General features: G+C 56.6%; 1 protein-coding gene across 2 annotated transcripts in view; it reads left to right on the top strand.

Moving 5' to 3' along the window:
- PCNX3 (pecanex 3) overlaps positions 1-16788 on the top strand; it is a 35594-nt gene extending 18806 nt beyond the window's left edge. For both annotated transcript variants that reach the window (XM_075939227.2, XM_075939226.2), the window contains exons 14-35: positions 99-270; positions 1019-1129; positions 1432-1523; positions 1869-1978; positions 2305-2410; positions 5270-5362; positions 5823-5973; positions 6526-6673; positions 7140-7317; positions 7719-7827; positions 8599-8728; positions 8977-9035; positions 9497-9712; positions 10039-10292; positions 10662-10892; positions 11117-11220; positions 12694-12841; positions 13149-13379; positions 13535-13809; positions 14024-14232; positions 14612-15015; positions 15563-16788. In XM_075939227.2, coding sequence (XP_075795342.1) covers positions 99-270; positions 1019-1129; positions 1432-1523; positions 1869-1978; positions 2305-2410; positions 5270-5362; positions 5823-5973; positions 6526-6673; positions 7140-7317; positions 7719-7827; positions 8599-8728; positions 8977-9035; positions 9497-9712; positions 10039-10292; positions 10662-10892; positions 11117-11220; positions 12694-12841; positions 13149-13379; positions 13535-13809; positions 14024-14232; positions 14612-15015; positions 15563-15748 — 3717 coding nt within the window. In that variant the 3' untranslated portion in view covers positions 15749-16788. The remainder of the gene's footprint in view (positions 1-98; positions 271-1018; positions 1130-1431; positions 1524-1868; positions 1979-2304; positions 2411-5269; positions 5363-5822; positions 5974-6525; positions 6674-7139; positions 7318-7718; positions 7828-8598; positions 8729-8976; positions 9036-9496; positions 9713-10038; positions 10293-10661; positions 10893-11116; positions 11221-12693; positions 12842-13148; positions 13380-13534; positions 13810-14023; positions 14233-14611; positions 15016-15562) is intronic.
- Positions 16789-17795: the final 1007 nt, after the last annotated feature.

Genomic DNA, 17795 nt, shown 5'->3' with positions numbered 1-17795 from the left:
TTAGTGCTGCCTGGGAACTAAGCTGCCCCCACCCCTGAGATGTGGGGAGGGCCAGGCCCTGGCTGCCCCTGTGCCCTTCACCCCATGCTTTCTTGCAGGGGCACAACTGGATCATTGCATACAGCCGGCCTGTCTACTTCTGCGTGGCCTGCGTGCTGATCTGGGTGCTGGACCTGTGCGCCCAGACTGGGCCCGTCCCACCTGTCACTTTCTATGGGCTCACCCTCTTCTCCACAGACTTCTTCTGCGGCGCCCGGGATGTCACCACCAGTGAGTGTGGGGCACCCCCCCCGTGCCGTACAGCAGTCTCCCCAGTGGGGGGTAGGGAGCACCACCTTGCCCACCACTGCAGCCCCCCAGCTAAGGGTAGGAGGCATCACCTCCTCTCCCCCTGCTGCAGCCTTCCCAGCCAGGGGTAGGAGGCTCTGAGATTTTGCTGTCCCCCAGGGAGGAGTTAGGCAGGGATGGGCAATAATTTTCACGGGGGAGGGGAGCAATTAATGTACATTATTTTGGTACACGATCATGGGCAGTTCCACCCCCAGAAGGGGCAGAGTCCAGGGTGGAAGGGGCAGTGCTGAGGACTAGCCTCCCTCCAGAATCACCTAGGGCCAGAGGCTTTGAATTAAAAACACAGTAAAGGACTTACGACTCCTGACCCTGCCACTGCCGCATTGCCTGGCAGCTGCCTGGGGTTGCTGTGCAGGGGCTCTGGCCCCTGTTGGGGTAGCTCTGTGAATGGGAACCATGAGCCTTTTAAATACAATCCTGCTGCCTGAGCCATCGCCTGGAAATTCGGTGGCACAGGCAGTGGACTATAAATAGAAAGTGGCCAGATGCAGTCCAGGGCCAGATCGAAGTGTCACGAGGGCCCGATCTGGTCCCCAGGCTGCATTTTGCCCAGCCCTGAGTTAGGGGATGCTGGGCCCTCCCGAGGCAGGGGTGGGGCAATCCTCTCCAGTGGGAATCCAGGAGGGGGTGTCACTCATGTAGCCCCCATTTGTTATGTCTTTTGCAGTCTTCACCCTCTGCTTCCCTGCCATCTTCCTCTTTGGGCTCCTGCCCCAGGTCAACACCTGCCTCATGTACCTACTGGAGCAGGTGGATATGCACATCTTTGGTGGCACAGGTACGGCCAGATGCCTGGCCCAGAAAGGGGTTGGGATCTAGTAGTGAGAGCAGAGTGGGGCTGGGAGCTAGGACTCCTGGGTTCTGTCCCAGCGCAGGGAGGAGAGTGGGTTCTGGTGGGTTAGGGCTGGGGCTGGGAGCCAGGACTCCTGGGTTCTCTAGTTTGGCTGGTGTGTTGCTGATGCTTCCCTGTGAGGGCAGCAGGTGTTGGGCAGCAGGTGGTGCTGCAACCTCCGTGTGTGCACGGGGCCTGGGTGGGGGATATTCCCCCTCAACACTGACTCTGCCATCTCTGCTTTCCAGCTGCCACCAGCCCCCTCACTGCCCTCTTCAGTCTCCTGCGCAGCCTCCTGGTCGCCGCCCTCCTCTATGGCTTCTGTCTCGGAGCCATTAAGGTACCTGGGTGCGTGGGGGTGGGGCACGGGGCACAGGACACTGACTGCATTCCAGCCCTTGGGTGGGAGCCTGGCTGCCTCAGCCGTGGTGAATAGAGTCTGGGGTCTTTCCCTTCTAGGGGGCACCAGTTCTGATCTGGCCCCTGGCTGGCGAATAGGCCCTTTCCCTTCTAGGCTGTGCCGGTTTCATTCCGAGCCCAGGGTGGGGGACTGGTTGGCTCCTTTGGGTGGACACCCCAGGGCTCTGGTTCCATGTGGGCTGGGCTGTGGCTTAAGGTGCTGTGCAATGTGTCAGTGCGGGTCTCCCTGCACCAGGGCTCACGCTCTCTGCTCTCTCCTTACCAGGCCCCATGGGGTGACCAGCACGTCCCTGTCCTCTTCTCCGTATTCTGTGGCCTCCTGGTCGCCCTGTCCTACCACCTGAGTCGGCAGAGCAGCGATCCCACCGTGATGTGGTGTGTACCCAGGACTGGGGGAGGGCTGGGCCATTTTCCACTGGGAGACTGGGACCAGGGCCCCTGTCTTCTATCCCAGCTCAGCCAGGGGAGAGTGAGGGTGGGATTAGGAGTCAGGATGCCTGAGTTCAAGCCCTAGTTCTAGGAAGACTAAGGTTTGTCTTCTGGCCATAGAGGTCAGATAGGTCCATGGGAGTCAGGCAGGGGAACACTCTGTCATGGGGATGCCAGGCTGGGCCCCTTGGAGAGGGGCTGAGCTGCCAGGGGCTCACCCCCCACTGGTCTCTCGGGAGGGAATGAACTCCTCTAACTCCCCTGTCTCCTAGGTCCCTGATCCGGACCAAGCTCTTCCCTGAGTTTGAGAACCGAAACGTGGAGAACCCGCCGGCCGAGATCCGGGACCCACTGCCTGAGAAACTGCGCAGCTCGCTGGTGAGGGGGCAGGGCAGAGGGCTGAGCTTAGTGGGCAGGGGATGGGACATAAATGGCTCAAGAGAGGCATGTGGCTGAGATTCCAGGGGAACAATAGAGGTTGGATGGGGGGGAGGGTAGAGGCATGGGTTCTGGGGCAGTGTAGAGGCTGGATGTGTAGAGGTTTAAATGTATACCCCAAATTAAAAAACATAGCAAGAGACCTAAAACAGTGTCACCGTGGCTTAACCACCATGTAAAAGAAGCAGTGAGGGACAAAAAGGTATCTTTTAAGAAGTGGAAGTCCAATCCTAGTGAGATAAATAGAAAGGAACATAAACACTGTCAAATCAAGTCTAAAAATGTAATAAGAAAAGCAAAAAAAGATTTTGAGGAACAGCTAGCCAGAAACTCAAAAAGAAATAACAAAATGTTTTTTAAGTACATTAGAAGCAGGAAGCCTGCTAAAAAACCTGCGGGTCCCCTAGATGATCAAGCTATAAAAGGAGCAATCAAGGACGAAAAAGCCATTGCAGAGAAACTAAATGATTTCTTTGCTTCAGTCTTCACAGCTGAGGATGTTGGGGAGATTCCCGAATCTGCACCGTCCTTTGTGGGTGGTGAATCTGAGGAACTGTCCCGGATTGAAGTGTCATTAGAGGAGGTTTTGGAACAAATAGAAAAACTTAATGTTAACAAATCTCCGGGACCGGATGGCATTCATCCAAGGGTTCTAAAAGAACTCACATGGGAAATTGCTGAGCTATTATCTGTAGTTTGTAACCTATCCTTTAAATCGGCTTCCGTACCTAATGATTGGAAGGAGCCAACCAGTCCCCCACCCTGGGCTCGGAATCCTTTAAATCGGCTTCCGTACCTAATGACTGGAAGGTAGCCAATGTGACACCAATATTTAAAAAGGGCTCTAGAGGCGATCCTGGCAATTATAGACCGGTAAGTCTAACTTCAGTACCGGGCAAATTAGTCGAAACAATAGTAAAGAATAAAATTGTGAAGCATGTAGAAGAACATAATTTGTTGGACAAAAGTCAACATGGTTTCTGTAAAGGGAAATCCTGTCTTACTAATCTATTAGAGTTCTTTGAAGGGGTTAACAAACATGCAGATAAGGGGGATCCAGTAGATATAGTATACTTGGATTTTCAGAAAGCCTTTGACAAGGTCCCTCACCAAAGGCTCTTGTGTAAATTACATGGCCATGGGATAAGAGGAAAGGTCCTTTCTTGGACTGAGAACTGGTTAAAAGACAGAAAACAAAGGGTAGGAATAAATGGTAAATTTTCAGATTGGAGAGGGGTAACTAGTGGTGTCCCCCAAGGGTCAGTCCTGGGACCAGTCCTTTTCAACTTATTCATAAATGATCTGGAGAAAGGGGTAAGCAGTGAGGTAGTAAAGTTTGCAGATGATACAAAACTGTTTAGGATAGTCAAGACAGAAGCAGACTGTGAGGGACTCCAAGATGATCTCACCAAACTCAGTGATTGGGCAGCAAAATGGCAAATGAAATTTAATGTGGATAAGTGTAAAGTAATGCACATTGGGAAAAATAACCCCAACTATACGTACAGTATGATGGGGGCTAATTTGGCTACGACAAATCAGGAAAGGGATCTTGGAGTTCTCGTGGACAGTTCTCTGAAAACTTCCACGCAGTGTGCAGCGGCGGTCAAAAAGGCAAATAGGATGCTAGGAATTATTAGGAAAGGGATAGAAAATAAGACACAGAATATCTTACTGCCCCTGTATAAAACTATGGTACGCCCACATCTGGAATACTGTGTACAGATGTGGTCTCCTCACCTCAAAAAAGATATTTTGGCCTTGGAAAGAGTTCAGAAAAGGGCAACTAAAATGATTAGGGGTTTGGAACGGGTCCCATATGAGGAGAGGTTAAAGTGACTGGGACTTTTCAGTTTAGAAAAAAGGAGACTGAGGGGGGATATGATAGAGGTATATAAAATCATGAGTGGTGTGGAGAGGGCCGATAAAGAAAAGTTATTTATTAGTTCCCTAAATAGAAGAACTAGAGGTCACCAAATGAAATTAATGGGTAGCAGATTTAAAACGAATAAAAGAAAGTTCTTCTTCACACAGCATGTAGTCAACCTGTGGAATTCCTTGCCAGAGGAGGCTGTGAAGGGTAGCACTATAATAGAGTTTAAAGGGAAGCTAGATAATTTCATGGAGGTTAGGTCCATAAAAGGCTATTAGCCAGGGAATAAAATGGTGTCCTTGGCCTCTGTTTGTCAGAGGCTGGAGAGGGATGGCAGGAGACAAATCGCTTGATCATTGTCTTCGGTCCACCCTCTCTGGGGCACCTGGTGCTGGCCACTGTCGGTAGACAGGATACTGGGCTAGAAGGACCTTTGATCTGACCCAGTACGGCCGTTCTTATGTTCTTATGATGTGGAGAGAAGGGGGCTCATGGCTTGTTTTCTGGGGCAGGGTAAGCAGCTGGATATGGGGGAGGGGCACATGGCTGGGACTTGGCGGGTGCTAGTGGCTAAATGTGGGGGGTGGGACTCCTGGCTTGTTTCCCAGGGGGCAGGGGTTGGAATACAAGGTAGATAGCAGGGGGCATGGAGGGATGGCACATGTGGCTGGGTATGTGGGACCAGGCACATAACTGGGAAGTTTGGGGTGCGGGTAGGGGACTGCAGCCTGCATAAGGCTGGAAACAGCTGGTACATTGATTAATGTGGTTGGTGGGAGTACGTGCCTGGAGGGCAGGGATGGCTGAGGGGTTGCATGGGGAGAGGCTATGGTCTGGGCATGGCTGGAGGTGGGTTGGGAGCCTGTGGGTGGCTGCATAGAGGGGTGCACATGGCAGGTGCCTGCAGCCTCTCCCTCTCCCCACAGCGGGAGATCCTGCACTCGGACCTGGTGATGTGCATGGTCATCGCTGTGCTCACCTTCGCCATCAGTGCCAGCACTGTCTTCATCGCCCTCAAGGTACTGCGCGGGGCAGGGAAGGTGCTGCCAGCGATGGGGGCCCCTCGGCGGCATGGGGCCATTGCAGCTTATGGCAGAAGAGGGTTCAGGAGAGACTTGGTGGGCCAGGGACTGTTGGCTGCCTGTGGGGATGCTAAGAGCTGAGCAGGCAGAACAAGGAACTCAGGAGTCCTGGTACCCAGTCTCCCTTGGTCTAACTGAGGAGACCCCATCACCTGGCCAAGGTGGGGTAGGACATTTTGCCAGCCTGCTTCTCTGAGCAGACTATAAAGGGAGTTACAGCAAGCTGGGGTGGGTTGTTATGGGAGCTGTGAGGAGGAAAGGGGTGGGCTGGGGGTGCATGGCATGGCAGGGGGTTGTTTAGGGGAGGGAGGCTTTGGGGACCTGCGTGTGGGGTGGGCTATTAGGGGGAGGGGTGCATCTGGGGAGGACTGGGGTCCTGATCCCTCTGGGTGCTCAGTCTGTTCTAGGCTACGTGCTGTATGCCCTGGCTGGGCTGGTTGGGCTGCTCACCCACTACCTGCTGCCCCAGCTTCGCAAGCAGCTGCCTTGGTTCTGCTTCTCGCTGCCCGTGCTGAAGCCACGGGAGTACAGCCAGTTCGAAGTGCGCAGTAAGTGCTCCTGTAGTGCCCAGCAGGGGGCGCTCACCCTCCCCTTCAGCACTGGCCCCAGTGTCCCAGCATGTTACTATGGGTGTTGTGCTGCAGGAGCAGGGCGGCGGAGCTCTTCTAGAGCCCTTGCCCATGCACACTAGTGGAATGCCCTGTTTGTCTTTCACGTGCTCCAAACAGCTGTGTGGGTGATGGATCTTTGTATAAACCACCCCGCCCTGACACAGCCGCATCTCAGCACAGGCGAGTGATCCCTCTTTATACTGCCCCTCCATTCCAGATGCAGCTGCATCTCAGCACAAGTGAGGGATCCCTCTATAAAGCATACACCCCACCCCACCCCATCCCAGAGACTGCCCCATCTCAGAGCTGATCCCTTTGCTCTGAGCACAGTTTGCAGTGCAAGCTGGTCCTTTTGCACTGCAGCACAGTTCAGGGATCCTTGCTCCTGGGTGCTGGGTTCATTGGGATTGTGTGGGCATTAGAACTACCCGCTGTTCCTCTGCTGCTGCCCTCTGGAGGGTGGGGGGAGTAACTTTGAATGCCCTGCAGGCGCGGCTCAGCTGATGTGGTTTGAGAAGCTGTATGCCTGGCTGCAGTGTGTGGAGAAGTACTTCATCTACCCAGCCGTGGTGCTTAATGCTTTGACGGTGGATGCCCACTCGGTTAGCACCCCCCACCAGGACAAGATCTGCATCTAGTAGGTACCTGCAGCCCCTCATCCCTGGGCCCTCACTGGCCAAGGCTCCCTGGCTGTAGTTAGTGCCTCAGGTCTCCCTGCCTCCCACATGCTTTGGGGCTGAGTCTGCAGCACACATCCCTGCCACCCCTCCCATGCTCTCTACAGACACAGCAGGAAAATCAATGAGGAGGGAGAACCTACAGTGCAGGAAGCAAGGCCTGGGTTGGAGTAACAAGCAGTAAGCTGGACAGGGGGCAGCAGGCGCTTGCAGGGGGCGTTTTTAACCTTCTCCTTTGCTCGGAGGTGGGGAAGTAGAAACTCCCATTAAAAAGTGGGGTCTGGAAACTGCTTCTTCTGGGTTAGCTTTAGCATTCTGCTCCTGTCTAACTAATCAGGGATGAGGGTCAGGGCTCCCTGCCCCATGCCTGGCTGGGCTGGTAGTTTCCTGCCTGGGGCCCTGTCACTTTAACTCTCTCGCCTCCAGCTGCCGTGCACTCCTCATCACCATGGCTGGCATGAAGCTGCTGCGCTGCTCCTTCTGCTGCCCGCCCCAGCAGTATGTGGCACTGGGCTTCACCGTCCTCTTCTTCCACTTCGACTACCGGCGCTACTCGGAAGGCTTCCTCATCGACTACTTCATCATGTCCATCCTCTTCAGCAAGGTGCCCGCATGCCCCTCGGCTTCGCCACGGCCCCGGGCACCCAGACTGACTTCGGCCTGCCACTCTGCTCCACAGTGTCCTGCTCCCCCTACCAGCACACTCTGCCACCCACCTGTCCCAGTACTCACTCCTACTGGGGTTTCCCCTGATGCTGTGCAAAAGGTACCAGACCTGCCCTGCCCTGCCCAGCATGATCCTGCTGTCTGACGTTTGAGTCTCACAGGGAGCCTGAGGAGAGAACCCAGGTGTCTTGGCTCCCAGGTCCCCTGCTCTAATCCCCTAGACCCCGATCCCCTCCCCCTCAACCTGGGATAGAACCCAAGCGTCCTGGCTCCTTGTGTCTGACCTGGGCTCTGTGTTGTGTGACATATTTCTCTCTCCTTCCCTACCCCCCACCCCAGTTATGGGACCTACTCTACAAGCTGCGCTTTGTGCTCACCTACATCGCCCCCTGGCAGATCACGTGGGGCTCAGCCTTCCATGCCTTCGCCCAGCCCTTCGCCGTACCCCGTATCCTTGGGGAGTTGTTGGGGTGCCCTGAGCTGGGGGCAGGACAAGGGTTGTAGGAGAGTGACTGGAGGAATGTGGCTGGGAACTAGTGGAGGATGGGCATGAGCCAAGCAGTATTGGAAGGAGGGGGATTTCTTAGGGGGCTTATGGGATAAGTGAGTGAGTCTGTGGGGAGGAGTAGAGAGGGTTAAGGGACAGTGGGACGGTAGTGGGGGGACTAGGATACTTTTTGCAAGTTCTCAGACCACCCCTTTCTGTGTTACTCTCTTTTGGACAGAGTTTGGGCCATGTTCCCAGGGTGAGTGGGGGGATTAGAGTGCCACAGCTCTCCAAGGGGCGTTCAGTGGGGAGGATGGGGTGCTGAGGTGGGTAGTCAGCAGCAGGATGGGACAGGACAGTGACAGGACTGAGTGGCAGGCTGACTGGGCAGGGCAGGATGGTGGAGTGGTGGCAGGACAGGCTGGCAGGGTGTTTGGGCAGTGACAGGATGGGACACTGGCATGATTGGACAGTGGCAGGGCAGTTGGGCAACAGTAACCCAGGGTGTCGTGGCCCTGTGGCATTGGAGGCAACAGCGAGGCGGTGGGGGGGCAGCGGGATGGGATGTCATGGCTCTGTGGCAGTTGGGTGGCAGCAGGGGATGGAGCACAGGGATGGTAGGAAGCAGGGTGCCATGGCTTTATGGCATTTGGGAGGTGGTGCAGGTGTGGTTAGGGGCAGTGGGATGGGTTGCTGCGGCTCCACAGGGATTGTTGCCTTGACACCCCCCAGACTCAGCCATGCTGTTTGTGCAAGCCGTGCTGTCAGCCCTGTTCTCCACCCCACTCAACCCACTGCTGGGCAGTGCTGTGTTCATCATGTCGTACGCCCGCCCGGTCAAGTTCTGGGAGCGCGACTACAAGTGAGTGAGAGACGCCCTCCCCCTGCATCCTCACCACACACCCTCCCGTCCACCTAGCCAGCCTCCCTCCCTCCACTTGTCAGTGCCCGCCCAACTAGGCCAGCCTCCCCATACCTGCGCCCACACACTGTGCAAGCAGTGCCCCCTCCTGGCCTATTCGGGTACTGCAAGGAGACCACCCTGGGTGGGGGATCCTGCGCAGGGATCCAGTGGCAAGTTGGGCTAATCTGGCTCTCCTCCTTCCCCAGCACAAAGAGGGTCGACCATTCCAACACTCGCTTGGCCACCCAACTCGACCGCAACCCAGGTGCGTACCCAGGGTGCCCACTGAGCTCCCATGTCTGTCGTCTGCCCAGGGAACATGCCTCCTGCAGCACTGCACTCCCTAGTGTTGCGCTGGAACTGTGGGGGCAGAACTGACTGCAAGGAGAGAGCCCCAGCCCAGAAAGTGGTGACTGCAAAGGGAGAGCTCCTCTCCCTGAATCCCCAGCGGCACCTTGTCCTTTGCAGCACAATCCCTAGCACCACACTGGAGCCTGAGGGCCGACACTGACTGTAAGGGAGATCAACCCCTGCTGAGCCCCCCATTCTGTGTAGCACGGCACCCCTGGTGCCATACTGTGTCAGCACTGACTGCCAGGGGAGCACGCCCTGCCGAGTCCCCTGTTCCTTGCAGCGCAGCACCCCCTAGTGCTGCACTAGGTCAGCGCTGATTGCAAGGGGCAAGCACCTCTTCTGAGCCCCCACGGCCTCCCCTCCCTTTTCCAGGCGCTGATGACAACAACCTGAACTCAATCTTCTACGAGCACCTGACGCGTTCCCTGCAGCACACGCTGTGTGGGGACTTGCTTCTGGGCCGCTGGGGCAACTATGCCACTGGTGACTGCTTCATCCTGGCCTCGGACTACCTGAACGCACTGGTGCACCTCATTGAGATTGGCAACGGCCTCGTCACCTTCCAGCTGCGTGGCCTTGAGTTCCGGGGTGAGGGGACCTGCTGCAGGGCGAGGGGCTGGGTGGGGAGCCCTGCAGGTTCTGGCCTGGATATCACCCTTCTCCCGGACCCTATGCCCCGCCCCACTAGTAACCTCACTCATCCATTCATAGCATGCCAGGCCTCCATCAGCCCAGCCTGCTACCCTCCCCTTGCATCAGACCCATGGGCCCACCCACCACAGTATCTTTCCCCCCTCCCCCCGTGGCAGTGCAGCAGGCCCACCCAGCCCAGTGTCCTGTCTGTCCTTGCCTCATGGTGGTGGGCTGCCCTGAGAGAGCCCCTGGCAGCCCCACTCACTTCCTGTGCCCCACAGGTACGTACTGCCAGCAGCGTGAGGTGGAGGCCATCACAGAGGGTGTGGAGGAGGATGAAGGCTGCTGTTGCTGTGAGCCGGGCCATCTGCCCCACATGCTGTCATTCAATGCAGCCTTCGGGCAGCGCTGGTTGGCCTGGGAGGTGGCAGCCACCAAGTATGTGCTTGAGGGCTACAGCATCAGCGACAATAATGCCGCCTCCATGCTTCAGGTGTTCGACCTGCGCAAGATCCTCATCACGTACTACGTCAAGGTGAGGGGAGAGGGACTGGGGACAGAGCCTCGAGGGTGAGTGAGGGTGCCAAGATAGAGCAGACTTGGGAGGTTGGCTGCAGCTGAAGGGTGGAGGTGGGGAAACCCGTGGGAGTTAGGAGCACATTCAGGAGAAGAGGGGCTGGGGGATTGGCAAGAAAGGCTATCGGAGGTGGGGTGGGGAGTCTGGGAAGGCTGCAGTATGGTGGTGGAGCCAATGGCCAGGAAATGGGTCACTGGAGTTTCCCTTTTAGTGGACGTTGGCCACAATCTGATCCCAGGGTGAGTCACTGGCTCGTCCGCCAAGGTCAGTGCTAAGGTCTGTGCCTGGGGGGTGCTCTGAAGGGGCTAACTCTTTGTGCCCCGGCAGAGCATCATCTACTATGTGACGTGCTCGTCCAAGCTAGAGGAGTGGCTGGGGAACACGGTGATCCAGGAGGCGTTGCGCCCCTGCATGGCCCCCAGCTACGCTGACAGTGACCCCACCTTCAACCTGAACATTGACGAGGACTATGACCCCCGCATGGCCGGCATCACTCTGTCCTCCTTCTGCAACATCTACCTGGACTGGATCCAGTACTGCGCTGGCCGCAGGGACAAGGTGGGCACTGGGATGATAGGGCATGCATCCGGGAGCCAGGACACCTGGCAGGGAATGAGGTCCAGGGGGTCAGAGTATGTGGGCTGGGAGCCTGGACTCCTGGGTTCTATCTCCAGGATATGGGGCAAGTCCTTCATAGAAAGTTGTGTCTCTCGTTAGAAGCAGAGAGCATTGTGCTGCATGGTGGGGTTCCTGTTCTCACAGCTGCCTCTTTCTCTCTCCAGCCCATGGATAAGGAGTGGGACTCCCCACTGGTCACCCTCTGCTTTGGGCTGTGCATCCTGGGGCGCCGAGCGCTGGGCACTGCCTCCCATAGCCTGTCTGCCAGGTGAGATAGCCCCACCCCCCATTACCCCATCCATGGCCTGTCTGCCTGGTGAAGCAGCCCTGCCCTCAGGACCTGCCCCCAGCTTGTCTGCAAGGCAAAATAATGGAAAGCAGATGCAGGGTTCTTTTACTAATGAATTGAAGGCTGGAAATATAATGAATACCAATCAGATAGGCCTTGTCAGAGAATCGTGGGTTTGTTCGGTGAGTAGATGGGTTGATGGCTGCTGTGCAGACGTCATGGATTGTTGCATTATGTTCTGGACCCACCCGGAATGCAATGGCAGAAAAGCCCTAGTCAGTGGCTGAGGCTCAGTCGCCGAGGGGCTGCTTGCTCAGCCAGTGCGGGTGAGTCTGCCGAGGTGCTGTGCGGATCAGCTTGAGGCCAGACGTGAGTCAACATGTTCATTGCTGATTCATAGCTTCCCTGGCCAGCCAGAGCTGTGCTCATCTGGTCTGACCTGTATCACATTGGCCAGAGGACTTCCCCAAATTACTTGCTAGAGCAGAGCCTTTAGAGGAAATGTCCTGTCCTGATTTACAAATGGCTGGTCATGAAGAATCCACCACAACACTTGGTCAATTGTTCCAGTGAGCCTCACTGTTACAGGCACATGCTTTATTTCCACTGAATTTGGCCAGCTACAACGTCTGGCTGCTAGCTCACATCAGACATTTCTCTGCTAGACTAAAGAGCCAATGACCAGTCCTGTAGGTATGTCCAAGTTGCCCTCCTCTTGGTGGAGTGATGAGGACAGGGCAGCCCTGCAGAGCTATGGGGATCACTTGCAAAGCTGGGACTATACAAACAAGCTGTTTTAATACACCCCAGTGCATACCAGATGCCCGGGGGCAAGGAGTGCAGGTCAGACCCCACAGCATAGGGTTTGGTGTCCTGACAAAGTACTAAGGGACCAGTAGCTCAGTATGAGTTCCCAGCACCATTGTGGCCCTTGCGTGGATGGGTAGAGGAATAGTGAAAAGGAGCAGGGCGGGATTTTACTTCTGGCTATGGCATTGGTGAGTGCAGGACTAGGGTACGGTGCCCCACTCTGGGGGCCACATTTTAACAGGAAGCTGAGGCCCGTGCAAAGAAGAGCCACAGCAGTGGTTGAAGGGCTGGAGAAAACACGGCAGGCAGGGTGTGATTGAGCGTTGTCTGGTTGGTTGATCAGAAAGCTGATGGAGAGGTAATTTGATCACTGTATAAATACCAGCCTGTGTGAGGCCCACCTACCACAGGGCTTTTAAGTTAGGGGGAAGGGCAGGACAAGGACTAGTGGCTGGAAACTGACCGGACTGTCTCCCTTGAGAAACAAGACCTGTGTTTGCCAGGGCAGGCAATTGACCATTGAAACAAACACCCTGGGGCAGGGGTGGGACACCCCTGAGACACCCCACAGCACTGGCAGGACCTGCCCTCAGCCTGGCAGCCAACTGCCCCATCTGCTACTGAGCTATGCTGTCTCCACAGCCTGGAGCCCTTCCTGTATGGCCTTCACGCCCTCTTCAAGGGTGACTTCCGCATCACCTCGCCCCGTGATGAGTGGGTCTTCGCTGACATGGACCTGCTGCATCGCGTGGTAGCACCTGGTGTCCGCATGTCACTCAAGCTGCACCAGGTACCATCCCTGTCACAGACCCCATCCCAGAGCATATGGTTAATGGGGTCCCCTTCTCTCTGGTGAGCCCTCAGGGCCATGGCCAGGGGGAGGAAAGAGGGCTTGTCCTGGTGCCTGCCTGCTCAGCCTTGAGAATGGGGGGAGGAGGGACTGTGTAGAGGGTAACGGGCTGGGTGAGAGGGGTAACCCTGTCTACTTGTTGAGAGAGAGGGAACGATCCTGCTCTGTGCTGGAGGGGAAGGGGCTGAGGTCAGAGAGTCATATGCTTGCCTTCCTGACTGCCTCCACCCCCACTGCCCCCACCCAGGACCATTTCACATCACCAGACGAGTATGAGGACCCAGCTATTCTGTACGATGCCATCACAGCCAATGAGGAGAAGATGGTGATCTCACATGAGGGCGACCCCGCCTGGCGCAGCGCCATCCTTACCAACACGCCCGCCCTCCTGGCACTGCGCCATGTCATGGATGACGCCAGCGACGAGTACAAGATCATCATGCTCAACAAGCGCTACCTGAGCTTCCGTGTCATCAAGGTGAGCCCCGCCCCTCCTCCACTCCCACAGTTGGGATGGAACATGGGAGTCCTGCCTCTCAGCCTCCTGCCCTAACCACTGGACCCCATTTGCCTCTCAGAGCTGGGGCTAGAACTCAGCTCCACCCCTCACCCCATTTTTTTCTCCTTGGCCAGGTGAACCGGGAGTGTGTGCGGGGGCTCTGGGCTGGGCAGCAGCAGGAGCTGGTGTTCCTGCGGAACCGCAACCCAGAGCGGGGCAGCATCCAGAACGCCAAGCAGGCTCTGCGCAACATGATCAATTCATCCTGTGACCAGCCCATTGGCTACCCCATCTACGTATCACCCCTCACCACCTCCTACGCTGGCAGCCACCCCCAGCTGCGCTCCCTCTGGGGCGGTCCCATCAGCCTGCACAACATCTCTGCCTGGCTCATCAGCAGCTGGGAGAGGTGAGTGCTCCAGAGCAGCCCCCAGCCAGCACTCCTGCCCTGCTCACCCCCTGCTGAGCGAGGCTGGGCTGGAGAAACTGGGAGCTCTCCCTCCCTCTCCCCCCAAGCCAGCTCCTGCCTTGTTCACTGCAGCACCCCCGGCTGGAGAAGCTGGGCCAGCTAGCCAGGAAGCAGAGCTCTCCATGACTGATGACCCTGTGCTTTATTTCCTCAGGCTACAGAAGGGCTGCGGTGCTGGGTGCAATAGTGGTGGGAACATTGAGGACTCTGACTGTGGTGGAGGCTCCTCATCCATCAACAACAACCCTGCAGGGCATGGGCAGCAGGGAAGCAGTGCCCCAGGTGGGCAGAGCATAGGCATGGCCACCCCGGGGGCTTCAAACCCCCAGGAGCCATCCATCACCACTACCCAGCCTCAGCCAGGTATGGAGCTTACCAGCTAGGGAGTGGGGTCTAGGGGAGCTGGGAAGTCTGAATTTCCTCCCCAGCTTGAAGGGGGGCATCTAGTTGGTTAGAGCAGGTGTGGGGGAAACCTAGGAGCCAGGATTCCTGGATTCTGTTCCCATCTGCCCAGACTCTTTGCCTAAGTGTCTCTCTGGAGCAAGGAGCTATCCGACTGCAAGCACACACAAGGCCCATCTGTGCAATACAGGGGTGTATTTTGGGAGATCCAGTGGGTTGAGATGGGGAGTGCCAGGCTATCTCACTGAGGATTGGGAGTTGGAGCACAGGGATGGGGAGGGGCCAGGGGTAGGCAAAAGGGATGGGTCATGCCAGTTATAACCTTCCCGTCTCCCAACAGGGTCAGAGCAGAGCCTGCCATTGGGCCAGAGCTGGCTAGTGCGGCCGGTGCCAGGAAGCCAACTAGAGGGCCGGCGCGAAGCCCCCACTGCTGCCACCTGGGTGCCCACCCAGCGTCTCTCTGGCAGCCAGCTGTCCTGCACCAGCTCGTTGGCCTCCATGGCCTCCCAGGTGGAGGGCACGGGGCAGGGCCGGGCTCCCCTACCACTCCCGTTGCCCCTACGACCAGCACTGGGCACCTCGGCCACCTTCGCCTACGAGGGGCTGTGTGGAAAATGGAGCCTACCAGGCCGCAAGGGGCTGAATGGGCTGGGAGGAAGTGAGGGAGACACCTCCCCAGGAACTCCTGTCAACACTGGCGCTGCCCATGGCACACCCCCTCGGGGGACCAATGCCAGAGCACAGGTAAGAATGGGTCCCCCCTGCCTTGAAGCTCACAGAAACTCCTGCTTCCATTCTCCCCCAGGGGCGACCCCAGCTCCTCCTTCCACATTGTGTGGCATATGGGGAGCAACCCTTAATTCCCCCACTCCCACATCCAGGGTACTTCAGCGAGCTACCCTCCTTAGGCATTGTGCCTGTTGCACAGAGCCCCCTCCGTATGGGGCAAGGCTGGTTCCTTGTGCAGAGGGGTCGCTTCTGGACACATTTTGCCCCTCCTCTCACAGCAGGTGGCTCAGGCCAGCTCCAGTATATCAGCTTAGTGCTAATAGAAAGCCCTTAAGCCGGTTTGGGGCACCCGTGGGAGGACCCTGCCCCCACAAGAAGCCATTTGAAGGGCACCTGGGATTAGCTGCAGCTCTGATGTTCCCCACCTTTGCCATCGTGACCTGTCCCTCATGGGACCCCATTGTCCTCCTAGCTGAGCTTAGTTCCTATGGGACCCTAGCCTGGCTTGGAATCCATCCCTCCCATTTAGCCTGTAACCCATCTATTTTTTTTTTGTCCACAGCCCTCTGTCCTCCCGGACTCAGGCCCCCTTGCCAACACCATGGAAGTCGACTCCCCCCAGCAGTGCCCCCCACTGCCAGAACCAGAGCAGCTGCCACCTGGTCCCAGCATCCCCCCACCTGAATGGGGCCAGCAGCAAGAGAAGGAGAGCCCTGCTGCCCAGCCGCTCCTGGAGCACCAGTACTGACGGGGGCAATGGAAGCAGCTGTTCTCTTCTCTTCCCTTCTCTCCCCTCCCCTCCCATCGATACCAATGGGCTGGTCCCATCACACAACCCTGCCCCCCCTCTCCTTCAGGATCCTGGACAGCAATAAGGGGGGTGAACAGCCCCTCCCCCTGCCCTTGCCTCCCACCACTGGACTCCAAAGGAGGCCCCATGGACAACAGTGCTGTTCCCCATAGTGGGGGAGGAGCAGATGGTGTGCCTTCCTTCAGAGACTCAACTGCCCCTCATCCTCAGTACTGTTCCCTGGAGCTGCCCTCATGGCGCTGTATTTAAGGGGGCAAGTGGATAACACTATTTTTGATTTTTTTTTGATGGTTTATTTTTCTCTGATCCTGGATTTTTTGGTTGATACAAAAAATTAAAAAAATACAAAAAAAAAAAAAAAAAAGAGTAAAACACTATACCCCTTCCCCCTACTCCCACCCCCCGTCGTGCAACCTCCCAACAACTCTGTGGTCGGTGGGCAAGGGACAAGATTCTTGGGTTTTATCTCAGCCTAGGAGGGGGCTCTCAGGGCTCCTGGGTTCTGTCCTGGAAGGGGATGGGGCTCCAGTGGGTTACATCAGGAGGGGATGTGCTAGGACACCTGCGTTCCAGTCTCATCTGTGTGGTTCAGATTCCCCCTCTGTCCAAGCGTGAGAGTAACTGTTTAGCCTACCCAGCGTTCTTTTCCCTCCAGCTGTTCACTAGTGGGGGCAGGGGTCCACCCCCTGCCCTGCTCCAGGCTCACCATGGAGTTACATCCTTCCAGGAGGGGCCACTGGGTGAGTGGGTGGTGCCTCATTGTCCAGCTACACTCCTCCAGAGAAACAGGGCAGCTCCCTCTGCTTTCCCTTCCACATCCAATCTGCCTGGCCCCAGGGAGCTAGCCCTACTGGGGCGAGGGGTCCCCCCCAGTTTGTATATGTCTGGGCGCAGGGGAGCCCATCAATGCTGCAAGGCTTGTTGGGTGGGCCCAAGAGGTAGAACATAAGTGCCACTGAGCTCATGAAGGAGGGATTTTCCCTCAATGCCAGGGGTCCGCCCATCTGGTTCCTGTGTGGGTCTAGGGCACCCTGACACGAGGGCTGTGTCTAGACTGGCCAGTTTTTCCAGAAAATCAGCCGCTTTTCTGGAAAAACTTGCCAGCTGTCTACACTGACCACTTGAATTTCTGCAAAAGCACTGACTTCCTACTGTAAGAAATCAGTGCTTTTTGCGGAAATAGTATGCCGCTCCCGTTCGGGCAAAAGGGCCAGTGTAGACAGCTGAGATTTGTTTTCCGCAAAAAAGCCCTGATTGCGAAAATGACGATATGGGCTTTTTTTGTGCAAAAGCACGTCTAGATTGGCCACGGACGCTTTTCTACAAAAAGTGCTTTTGCGGAAACGTGTCCGTGCCAATCTAGACGCTCTGTTCTGAAAATGCTTTTAACGGAAAACTTTTCTGTTAAAAGCATTTCCGGAAAATCATGCCAGTCTAGATGTAGCCCTGCTGTTTTGACTGGCAAAGGGCAATTAGTGGCAGGAGTGTGAATTACGGGAGGTGGGGATGGTTAAGGAATGAATAGGGTGCCTGTACCCGTTAATTGAGGTGTGCTGTCCCTACCCTAAATGTTTTCTGAGCCAACTGCCCTGTCCTCTCTCTACATGGGGGGCTGGATGCCTGGTGGCAAGCACCCTGACCCTGTCCTGTGACCGAAGTGGCCCCCCCCGCCTGTGCATGCTGTGTCCCCATCATTTCTGGGCTGTTCTGTGCCCATCCCTCCAGTACCCAGGTTGCTGGGTCTGCCTGTCTGTCTGCCCAATCTCGGGCTTTGTGCTCAGGCACCTGGTAGAGCATCTGTCTCTCCCTTCCACCCTCTCCCCTGTCTGTCCTTGCCCTCTCCCTGCCTGTCTGCGTCTCCTTCCCTTACTCCCCGCCTGTCTGTCCTTTCCCTCCAGCCCCCGCCCGTCCTTTCCCTCCAGCCCTCCCCCCTCCTCCCCCGCTGCCTGTCCTTGTCATCCCCCTTCCCCGCCTGCCTGTCTGT

The sequence above is a fragment of the Pelodiscus sinensis genome, chromosome 11, assembly GCF_052426305.1.
Source record: "Pelodiscus sinensis isolate ZL-2025 chromosome 11, ASM5242630v1, whole genome shotgun sequence".
Lineage (NCBI taxonomy): Eukaryota > Metazoa > Chordata > Testudines > Trionychidae > Pelodiscus > Pelodiscus sinensis.
The sequence above is the reverse complement of the archived record's forward strand: the minus strand, read 5'-3'. Positions and strand labels throughout refer to the sequence as shown.